The 12113-nt window shown below is 49.8% G+C and overlaps 1 protein-coding gene across 1 annotated transcript in view; it reads right to left on the minus strand.

Annotated features, from left to right (window-relative positions):
* Window positions 1-12113, minus strand: part of wscd2 (WSC domain containing 2) — a 67614-nt gene that overhangs the window by 38773 nt on the left and 16728 nt on the right. Inside the window, exons 2-3 of the mRNA XM_078421061.1 lie at window positions 5412-5526; window positions 3752-3936 (exon numbers count right to left, since the gene is read on the minus strand). Of these exons, the coding sequence (XP_078277187.1) occupies window positions 3752-3936; window positions 5412-5526 (300 nt within the window). The remainder of the gene's footprint in view (window positions 1-3751; window positions 3937-5411; window positions 5527-12113) is intronic.

A 12113-nucleotide genomic window follows, 5' to 3' on the forward strand; every position in this document is an offset into this window, starting at 1 on the left:
GACAGTTCAGTTGCCTGACAACAGCCGGGAAGAAACTGTCTCTGAATTCATAAGTGTTAATTCATAACTCACAAATTAATTTATATTAAGTTATAATTTTTTGGGAAAAAAGAGCTCAAAGCCAAATGGCTAGGAATTAGGCCATTCGGCCCATCAAGTCTACTCTGCAATTCAATCATGGATGATCTCTCTTCCCCTCTTAAATCTTACAGTGTGTTTTCTTATTCCTTTGTTCCTGAGCAAAGTATTTAAGTATGCAGCCTCTAATTACAAATTCCACAAACACTGCACTAATGTAAAAGGTCGTTAAGAACTAACGATGTCTTTCCTATTTTCCATTTCTGTGCAGCACGCGAGGATAGGGGAAAATGATAAAAACTTGACGCATGGTCCATTTCCTGTCCATTACCAGGCCCGGTGCCTGAAGATTGAATCTTGCAGCCCTTCTGATCGTGCCTGAGAGAGTGATTAACGTTGATGTGTGGGTGGACATTGTCAGATCAAGGGGCAGGCCCATGTAGGATGCAGAAGAGCTTAGTTTAGCTTAGTGGAGGAAGGAACTGCAGATGCTGGTTTAAACCAAAGATACTAGAGGAGCAAGATGGACCACTCCATCGAGATCGCCTGTACTGAAGTGTAGTATGCAAAGTCCACCATTTTAGTAAGCAAAACCCGCCTCTCGCAATGTAATCAGTGTTTTGGGGGAATAGTGTGTGTGATGATACCATTAAAATGCAGAATATATCTCATCTATCAACTCACCTATTGTCTATTGTCTATTGTCTATAAACCTGCACGTCTTTGGAGTGTGGGAGGAAACCGGAGATCCCGGAGAAAACCCACGCAGGTCACGGGGAGAACGTGCAAACTCCGTACAGACAGCGCCCGCGGTCGGGATGGAACCCGGGTCTCTGGCGCTACAAACGCTGTGAGGCAGCAACTCTACCGCTGCGCCACCGTCCCGATGTCTCTCTTTCTTTGAAGCTGATCAGTGGCCGGGTCACGCCGCGGAACTAAACCAAACTAAAATACCTTTTTAGGCGCACAATGATTTCATTCTGTGCAGGAAGGAACTGCAGACGCTGGTTTAAACCGAAGACAGACACAAAACGCTGGAGTAACTCAGCGTGAACAGGTGGCATCTCTGGAGAGAAGGAATGGGGTGACGAAATATGAGGCGCTGTTCCTCCAAGTTGCGCTGGGCCTCACTCTGACAGTGGAGGAGGCCCAGGACAGAAAGGTCAGTGTGGGAGTGGGAGTGGGAGGGGAGTTCAAGTGTTTGGCAACCGGGAGATCAGGTGGGCCCAGGCAGACTGACGAATGGTTAAGTTGAGAAGCAGTAACATCGGACTGAGAGGGAAACTTGATCTGAATTATAATTTGTTAATGAAGGTAAGAGTAATTAAAAAAGTAATTACCAGTGAGCACAAGATTATCATTAGGAAAGTAACTGTAATTATTGTTATTAAATTATGTATAGATTTTTTGGATAACTCTGTCAAGTCTCCAGGCTAGGTTCATCAGCCCATTTGGTCTTCTGGAATGGATCATATAAATGATTTACACACTGCTGTTTTCCCACTGTGAATGCAGACGGGACACTGTATTCGATGGAAAACTGGAGCCCAGTTGCTTCCACCCTTAATGAAAGATTTAGCATCAATTGACATTTAATTAACTTTTCAGTGTTTTGAAATATCTTTTAAATTTTCCGACGACTTAATGAGACCAGCAAACTCACATCGATCAAACGGAAATAAGAAAGATCTTAGAGCTTAGAACGTGGAAAAATACAGGGTGTACACACGATGCTGGAGTAACTCAGCGGGTCAGGCAGCGCCTCTGGAGAGAAGGAATGGGCGACGTTTCAGGTCGAGACCCTTCTTCAGACTATGAGACGTAGTATTCTTCAGACTACTATGGAAAAATACAGTTTGGGCGGCACGGTGGCGCAGCGGGAGAGTTTGGTTTAGAGATGCAGTGTGGAAACAGGCCCTTCGGCCCACCAAATCCGCGCCGACCAGCGATCCCCGCACACTAACACTATCCTACGCACACGAGGAACAATGCACAATTAAACCAAGCCAATTAACCTACAAACCTGCACGTCTTTGGAGTGTGGGAGGAAACCGAAGATCTCGGAGAAAATCCCACGCAGGTCACGGGGAGAACGTGCAAACTCCGCACGGACGGCGCCCATAGTCGGGATCGAACCCGAGTCTCCGGCGCTGTGAGGCAGCAGCTCTACCGCTGCACCACCGTGCTGTCCAGAGCTGCTGCCTCACAGCGCCAGAGATCTGGGTTCGATCCCGACTACGGGTGCTGTCTGCACGGAGTTTGTACGTTCTCCCCGTGAAAGCGTGGGTTTTCTCCGGGTGCTCCGGTTTCCTCCCACTCAACAAAGGCGTACAGGATTGGAGGTTAATTGGCTTAGGTAACAATTGTAAATTGTCCCTGGTGTGTGGGATAGTGCTAGTGTGCGGGGATCGCTGGTCAGCATGGACTCTGTGGGCCGAAGGGCCTGTTTAAACGCTGTATCTCTAAAGTCTAAAGTTGACGTTTCAGGTTAGGACTCTTCGAAGCAGAAAGGCCCTGACCCGAAACATCATCTATCCATGTTCTCCGGAGATGCTGCCTGACCTGCACAGTTACTCCTGCACTCTGTGTCTTTTTTGTTGTTGTGGTAAACTAGCAATCTGCAGTTCCTTGTTTCGAAAGAAACGGACAGCACAGGAACAGGCCCTTCGGCCCACCATGTCCATGCTGAACGAGATGCTAATGAATTAAGTAACTAATCTCATCTGCCTGCACATGAACCGTACCCCTCCATTCCCTGCATACCCTCGTGCCTCCCTAAAAGATTCTTATGCCCCAACTAACGTATCTGCCTCCACCAACACCCCTGGCAGCGCGTTCCAGGCCCCCACCACCTTGCCCCATGGATAGGGCTTGCCAACTTCCTCGCTCCCAAATACGGGACAAAGCGTGATGTCTGTGTCGGGAGGTGGGTTGCTACGCAACCTCCGTTAGGTGGCTCCTGGGCCTCCAGGCCTACAGTGTCCGGGCCGACACTGTCTGGGCCTACCGCGGCCCCCGGGCCTACAGTGTAGGGGCCTACAGTGTCTGGACATGCAGTGTTCGGGCCTTCAGTATCCGGGCCTACAGTATCCAGGCCTACAGTGTCTGGGCCTACAGTATCCGGGCCTACAGTGTCCGGGCCTAAAGTGTCCGGGCCTAAAGTGTCCGGGCCTACAGTGTCCGGGCCTACAGTGTCCGGGCCTACAGTGTCCGGGCCTAAAGTGTCAGGGCCTACAGTGTCCGGGCCTACAGTGTCCGGGCCTACAGTGTCCGGGCCTACAGTGTCTGGACATGCAGTGTTCGGGCCTTCAGTGTCCGGGTCCACAGTGTCCGGGCCTACAGTGTCCGGGCCTACAGTGTCCGGGCCTACAGTGTCTGGACCTACAGTGTCTGGACATGCAGTGTTCGGGCCTTCAGTGTCCGGGCCTACAGTGTCCGGACCTACAGTGTCCGGGCCTACAGTGTCCGGGCCTACAGTGTCCGGGCCTACAGCGCCCCCCCTGGGTCAAATACGGGACAAGGGCGGTCCCGTACGGGACAAACCAATTTAGCCCAAAATACGGGATGTCTGTCCCGGCTAATACGGGACAGTTGGCGACCGTATCAGCGTGGCGGGCAGCGTCTCCGGAGAGACTGGGCGGCGTACGGGGTGAACGGTTGGCACCGTGCTTACAGCGGCGGGCGGATTCACGTGCCAGCTCCAGCCGGTAGACAGACAGGCGGTTGGGCCCACCACAGGTGCTGGTCTTCTCCCCTTTACAATGCATGCTGCACTCTGCATCGCTGGTGTTCACAGTCTGGATCTTGTGGCCACAGTAACACTCAGCTCCAAACTCCAGGCCCGCGTACTGATAGCCCCTGCAGAGAAAAACAAGACCGCCCGTTCAATCTTGCATCATCCATTAGCTTAGTTTAGTTTAGTCTGCAGAAGGGTCTCGACCCAAAACATCAACCATTCCTTTTCTCCAGAGATGCTGCCTGACCCGCTGAGTTGCTCCAGCTTTTTGCATCTATCTTCGGTTTAGTTTAGTTTAGTTTAGTTAAGTTTAGTTTCATCGAAGAAGGGTCTCGACCCAACATGCCACCCATTCATTCCTTCAGAGATGCTGCTGAGTTAATCCAGGTTTTTGTGACTATCTTCAGTTTAGTTTAGTTTAGTTTAGTTTAGTTTAGTTTAGTTTAAGTTAGTTTAGAGATAGAGATTTGTCAGTTAATTGGCTTCCGTAAATTGTCCCTATTGTTTAGTTTTTTAGTTTAGTTTAGAGATACAGCACGGAAACAGGCCCCTTCGGCCTACCGACCAGCGATCCCCGCACGCTAACACTATCCTACACACACTAGGGACGATTTACATTTACACCAAGATAATTGGCCTACAAACCCGCACGTCTTTGGAGTGCGGGAGGAAACCGGAGCACCCGGAGAAAACCCACGCAGGTCACGGGGAGAACGTACAAACTCCGTACAGACGGCGCCCGTAGTCGGGATCGAACCCGGGTCTCTGGCACCGTGAGGCAGCAGCTCTACCCGCTGCGCCACCGTGCCGCTTTGATGTGTAAGATAGAAACATAGGACATAGAAACACAGGTGCAGGAGGAGGCCATTCTGCCCCATTGAGCCAGCACCGCCATTCTATATGATCATGGCTGACCTTCCAAAATCAGTGCCCCGTTCCTGCTTTCTCCCCGTATCCCTTGATTCCGTTAGCCCCAAGAGCTAAATCTAACTCTCTCTTGAAAACGTCACTGGAGTTACGTGGGTGGGAAAATAACTGCAGGTGCTGGTATAAATCGAAGGCATCACAAAATGCTGGAGTAACTCAGCGGGTCAGGCAGCATCTCTGGAGAGAAGGAATGGGCGACGTTTCGGGGTCGAGACCCTTCTTCAGACCGATGTCAGGGGAGGGAGCGGGACAAAGGAAGGATATAGGTGGAGACAGGAAGACAGTGGGAGAACTGGGAAGGGGAGGGGAAGAGTGGGACAGAGGATTTTAGATAGCTTAGATAGCTCCTCTGCCCCTCTCTTCCCCTCCCCCTTCCCAGTTCTCCCTCTATCTTCCTTTATATCCTTCCTTTGTCCCGCCCCCCCCCCCCCCCTTGACATCAGACTGAAGAAGGGTCTCGACCCGAAACGTCACCCATTCCTTCTCTCCAGAGATGCTGCCTGACCTGCTGAGTTACTCCAGCATTGAGTGATACCTGGAGTATAGGGTTGGTCGCTGGTGGGCACGTACTCTTCAGACTGAAACTAAAGCTGGAATATTTTATTATCATTCCGATTATGGCGATGAACTCAGCCGAAAGAGAGCGTCGGGTCTAATTCCTCCAACCTACCTCTCAGCGCAGTTGTCCTGGCAACGGAATACGGTCATCTTCCTGTAGTCGAAGAAGGCCGTCCCTCTCAACGCCCTCTGTTTGGTGCTGTCCAGATAACAGCCAATATATTTCGCTGGGAGAGAGAGAGAGAGGGGGGGAGAGAGAGAGAGAGAGAGAGAGAGAGAGAGAGAGAGAGAGAGAGAGGGGGAGAGAGAGAGAGACAGGGGGAGAGAGGGGGAGAGACAGGGAGAGAGGGGGGGAGAGAGAGAGAGAGAGAGAGAGAGAGAGAGAGAGAGAGAGAGAGAGAGAGAGAGAGAGAGAGAGAGGGGGGGGGGAGAGAGAGGGGGGGGAGAGAGGGGGGGAGAGAGGGGGGGGAGAGAGAGAGTGGGAGAGAGAGAGGGAGAGAGGAGAAAGTAAACAAGGTTCACACCACAGTAATAACTAAAATTCGCAGAGAGCGCATGGAGATTCACAAGAAACATTGTGTAGGAAAGAACTGCAGATGCTGGTTTAAATGGAATTTTCTCACGATCAGTAGCTCTACTCAATAACCAAACATAGCCTCCTCTTTACTCTGGCATTTTAATTTCATTCACATGTTTAAACTATAATGTTGCATTCTTAATGTTTTAATGTTTGCAACGCTTTAATCTTAACTGTATGTTCACTGTGTGTCCGTGTTGTTACTTGCGGGCGGAGCACCGAGGCACATTCCTTGTATGTGCACATACTTGGCCAATAAAGGTTATTCAGTTCAACACAAGATAGACACAAAATGCTGGAGTAACTCAGCGGGTGAGGGAGCATCTCACAAGTAAATAGCCCGCGGGCTAACAAATTCCCACAGGTTCACTCCATTTAAAGGCCATTTAAAACTGGAATTTAGAAGGATGAGAGGGGATCTTATCGAAACGTATAAGATTATTAAGGGGTTGGACACGTTGGAGGCAGGAAACATGTTCCCAATGTTGGGGGAGTCCAGAACCAGGGGCCACACAGTTTAAGAATAAGGGGTAGGCCATTTAGAACGGAGATGAGGAAAAACTTTTTCAGTCAGAGAGTTGTGAATCTGTGGAATTCTCTGCCTCAGAAGGCAGTGGAGGCCAATTCTCTGAATGCATTCAAGAGAGAGCTGGATAGAGCTCTTAAGGATAGCGGAGTCAGGGGGTATGGGGAGAAGGCAGGAACGGGGTACTGATTGAGAATGATCAGCCATGATCACATTGAATGGCGGTGCTGGCTCGAAGGGCCGAATGTCACGGGAAGAACGTACAAACTCCGTCCAAACGGCGCCCGCAGTCGGGATCGAACCCGTGTCTCCGGCGCTGCGTTCGCTGTAAGGCAGCAACTCTACCGCTGCGCCACCCGCGCCGCCGTTCTATCCTACACACACACTGAGGCCAATTTACAGAAGCCGATTGACCTACAAAGAAGGGATGGGACTCGACCCGAAGCGTCACCCGTTCCTTCTCCCCAGAGACGCCCCCTGTCCCGCTGAGTTACTCCAGCCTTTTGTGTCCTTCTTCCGGTTGTAAGTGTCTTTCCGGTGACTGCTTAGCGCGCGGCAAAAGCCTGTCGCCGCACCTCGGCGCACGTGGCAATAACCCGAGTGGAACGGAACGGGACATGAAAGACGGGAAAGTGGGATTTGTTCCAAACGGCACATCGTATAATGACGACGACAATTCTTATGGCACACGATGACCTACTTATAGAAACATAGAAAACATAGAAACATAGAAAATAGGTGCAGGAGTAGGCCATTCGGCCCTTCGAGCCTGCACCGCCATTCAATATGATCATGGCTGATCGTCCAACTCAGTATCCTGTACCTGCCTTCTCTCCATACCCCCTGATCCCTTTAGCCACAAAGGCCACATCTAACTCCCTCTTAAATATAGCCAATGAACTGGCCTCAACTACCTTCTGTGGCAGAGAATTCCACAGATTCACCACGCTCTGTGTGAAAAAAAACGTTCTCATCTCGGTCCTAAAAGACTTCCCCCTCATCCTTAAACTGTGACCCCTTGTTCTGGACTTCCCCGACATCAGGAACAATCTTCCTGCATCTAGCCTGTCCAACCCCTTAAGAATTTTGTAAGTTTCTATAAGATCCCCCCTCAATCTTCTAAATTACAGCGAGTACAAGCCGAGTCTATCCAGTCTTTCTTCATATGAAAGTCCTGCCATCCCAGGGATCAATCTGGTGAACCTTCTCTGTACTCCCTCTATGGCAAGAATGTACCGTACGCACAAACAAGCCCGTGCTAATTGGCTGGTGAAGCTGCCTCCACAAGGTCACGCTGTGTGAGCCTGCAGGGCGACTCATCCCAAATTAAAGATTAAAACTGCGGAATCTGCTGACAAATGGCGGAGATTAGCGGATAATCCACTCATCCAAACAAGCTGACAAGCACGGCTTATGCATTTAATTTCTCCTTCACTTCGCCCCCATCAGAATCTCAGCAACACTGGCAAAAAATGTAGTTTAGTTCAGTTGTAGAGATAAAGCGCGGAAACAGGCCCTTCGGCCCACCGAGTCCGCGCCGACCTGCTATCCCCGCACGCTAACACTATCCTAAACACACACACACAAATGATAATTTTTGCCAAAGCCAATTAGTTCAGTTACAGTTTCAGTTTATTGTCACGTGTACCGAGGTACAGTGAAAAGCTTTCTCGTTGCGCGCTATCCAGTCAGCGGAAAGACAATACGTGATTTACAATCGAGCCGTCCGCAGTGTACAGATGCACGATAAAGGGAATAACGTGAATAACGTTTAGTTTAACCTACAAACCTGAATGTCTTGGAGTCTTTGGGCTTTAGATTTTTAGGGATACGGCACGGAAACAGGCCCTTCGGCCTACCGAGTCCGTGCCGACCAGTGATCCCCGCACACTAGGCTACCCTACACACACGAGGGACAATTTACAATTTTTACTGAAGTCAATTAACCTACAAACCCGCACGTCTTTGGAGTGTGGGAGGAAACCGGAGCACCCGGAGAAAACCCACGCAGGTCGCGGGGGGAACGTGCAAACTCCGTACAGACAGCACCCGAGCTCAGAATCGAACCGGGGTCTCTGGCGCTGTGAGGCAGCGACTCTACCGCTGCGCCACCGTGCTGAAGGGTCTGTTTCCATGTTGCATGACTCTACGATGCTATGAATAAGGGGTAGGCCATTTAGAACGGAGATGAGGATAAACGTTTTCAGTCAGAGAGTTGTAAATCTGTGGAATTCTCTGCCTCAGAAGGCTGTGGAGGCCAATTCTCTGAATGCATTCAAGGGAGAGCTAGATAGAGCTCTTAAGGATCGCGGAGTCAGGGGGTATGGGGAGAAGGCAGGAACGGGGTACTGATTGAGAATGATCAGCCATGATCACATTGAATGGCAGTGCTGGCTCAAAGGGCCGAATGGCCTCCTCCTGCACCTATTGTCTATTGTCTATTGGTTCCACGCTGCATCAGTCTGTGACTCTAAAGATTAACAACTGCCTTCCTGGGTGACTCCTTGGCGCAAGTGAAACGAATAATAATTAACAACGAGCATCAGTCTTTGCAGTTTGTAGCAGCTTTCTTATCCTTGCGATGCTTGTGCTGTTTAAGTGTTCATTTCAATTGGACTATCTGCCACAGTCAGGATTTGAGATCAATCACTGGCCGATGGCCCCAATTCATGTGAGCGTCGTATGTGTGTATGCGTGTGGGGAATATGGAAAGGGCCCCGTGCCCACCGATCAATATCTCCATTAGCAAGGCAATTGGAAAGCACCTCTGGAGAAAGAGAAAGTCATTAACAGCATCTGGTCCCCCTCGCAACGAAGACCTTAACTGCCCCTCACCAGCGAATGGAAGAAAGTATTGTATTATCCACCCTCATCCACGCCTTCATCACCTCCCGTCTGGACTACTGCAACAGCCTCCTCTATGGCGCACCCTCAAAAATCATCAGTAAACTTCAATACATTCAAAACCGCTGCCCGTCTACTCACCCACACCCCGATCCATGACCATATCACCCCCCGTCCTTTACAAACTCCACTGGCTCCCCATCCCCCAGAGAATCCAGTACAAAATCCTCCTCATGACCTACAAAACCCTTCATAACCTGGCCCCATCCTACCTGACTGACCTCCTCCACAGGCACACTCCCACCTGCACCCTCCGCTCTGCCGCTGCCAATCTCCTATCCCCCCCCCCCTCCGGACCAAACTCAGATCCTGGGGGACAGAGCTTTCTCCATCGCTGCTCCCACCCTATGGAACTCACTACCCCAAACCGTCAGAGACTCCTCCTCACTCACCACATTCAAAACATCACTGAAGTCTCACCTGTTCAGTACTGCCTTCAACCACTGAAGGTCACCTCACCTTCTGTCTCCTTTCTCTGTTCGTTTACTTATTTATCTATTTATTCACTTCCCTATGTTCTCTAAATCCCTGTAAAGCGTCTTTGAGTGTATGAAAAGCGCTATATAATGTAATGTATTATTATTATTATTATTATTAGAGTCCTACACCGCCGATCAGCCAGAACATCATAGGAAAATAACTGCAGACGCTGGTACAAATCGAAGGTATCACAAAACGCTGGAGTAACTCAGCAGGTCAGGCAGCATCTAGGAGAAGGGTCTCGACCCGAAACGTCACCCATTCCCTCCCTCCTAGATGCTGCCTGACCCGCTGAGTTACTCCAACATTTTGTGACAGTCAAAACATTATGACCACTGACAGGCGAAGTGAATAACATTGATTGTCTTGTTACAATGGCACCTGTCAAGGGGTGGATATATTAGGCAGCAAGTGAACGGTCAGTTCTTGAAGTTGAACCTTTTCACTCAGAGAGTTGTGAATCTGTGGAATTCTCTGCCTCAGAAGGCAGTGGAGGCCAATTCTCTGAATGCATTCAAAAGAGAGCTAGATACAGCTCTTAAGGATAGCGGAGTCAGGGGGTATGGGGAGAAGGCAGGAACGGGGTACTGATTGTGAATGATCAGCCATGATCACATTGAACGGTGGTGCTGGCTCAAAGGGCCGAATGGCCTCCTCCTGCACCTATTGTCTATCATGTAGACGCACAGAGTCTCTTGCCCAGGGTAGGGGAATCGAGAGCATAGGTTCAAGGTGAAGGGGAAAAGATTTAATAGGAATCTGAGGGGTAACTTTTCCACACAAAGGGCGGTGGGTGTGTGGAACGAGCTGCCAGGGGATGTAGTTGAGGCTGGGACTATCCCAACGTTTAAGAAACAGTTAGACAGGTACATGGACAGGATATTCTTGCTATGGAGGGCATGCAGCGTAGGTTCACTAGGTTAATTCCCGGAATGGCGGGACTGTCGTATGTTGAAAGGCTGGAGAGATTGGGCTTGTATACACTGGAATTTAGAAGGATGAGGGGGGATCTTATTGAAACATATAAGATAATTAGGGGATTGGACACATTAGAGGCAGGAAACATGTTCCCAATGTTGGGGGAGTCCAGAACAATGGGCCACAGTTTAAGAATAAGGGGTAGGCCATTTAGAACGGAGATAAGGAAGAACTTTTTCAGTCAGAGAGTGGTGAAGGTGTGGAATTCTCTGCCTCAGAAGGCAGCGGAGGCCAGTTCGTTGTATGCTTTCAAGAGAGAGCTGGATAGAGCTCTTAAGGATAGCGGAGTGAGGGGGTATGGGAGAAGGCAGGAACGGGGTACTGATTGAGAGTGATCAGCCATGATCGCATTGAATGGCGGTGCGTACAGGCTCGAAGGGCTGAATGGCCTACTCCTGCACCTATTGTCTATTGTCTATTGTCTATTGACATGTTCGGAGGGATATGGACCAAACGCGGGCAGGTGGGACTGGTGCAGCTGGGACATTGTTGGCCGGTGTGGGCGAGTTGGGCCGCGAGGCCTGTTTCCACGCTGTGTCGCTGCATGACCTGGGTCTGAACGAGGCTTCCTGCTGCTCACGTCAAACTACGGAAAATCCATAACCTCCCCATTAGCGTCAAAGTCATTTCCACTGCAATCATTAGTAGTCAATCTCGTGAGCGATGGTGCCTCGTTACTGTCAGTAACCTTTTAATCTGCTCTAAGCCCATCAAAAGCTGCCGCCCTAAACACACATGCCCAAGTGATTTGGTGTGAGGTTGCGGGAGGCTATTAAATGCGGGGATATTAAATGCTGGGATACCCGAACCGAACCTCAGGGAAAGAAGACTGTAACATTCAGGTTCAGGAACAGCTTCTATTGTCTATTGTCTATTGTCTATTGTCTATTGTCTATTGAATTCTCTGCCTCAGAAGGCAGTGGAGGCCAATTCTCTGAATGCATTCAAGAGAGAGCTAGATAGAGCTCTTAAGGATAGCGGAGTCAGGGGGTATGGGGAGAGGGCAGGAACTGATTGAGAATGATCAGCCATGATCACATTGAATGACGGTGCTGGCTCGAAGGGCCGAATGGCCTCCTCCTGCACCTATTGTCTATTGTCTATTGTCTTCCCCACAGCCACCAGGCTGTTAAACACCACAACCTCCAAATAATCTCCAGACCACATACACTTGGAGGCATTGCTTGGTTTTTTCCTGCACTATTAATGATCGTTTGTTTTTTATGTGTAAGTCAGTCTCGTCGGTTTAGTTTATTGTCACATGTACCGAGTGTACAGTGAAAAGGTTTTGCTGCGCGCTAACCAGTCAGCGGAAAGACAACACATGGTTACAATCGAGCCGTCCAATC

This window comes from Rhinoraja longicauda, chromosome 25, assembly GCF_053455715.1.
Source record: "Rhinoraja longicauda isolate Sanriku21f chromosome 25, sRhiLon1.1, whole genome shotgun sequence".
Taxonomy (NCBI): domain Eukaryota; kingdom Metazoa; phylum Chordata; class Chondrichthyes; order Rajiformes; family Arhynchobatidae; genus Rhinoraja; species Rhinoraja longicauda.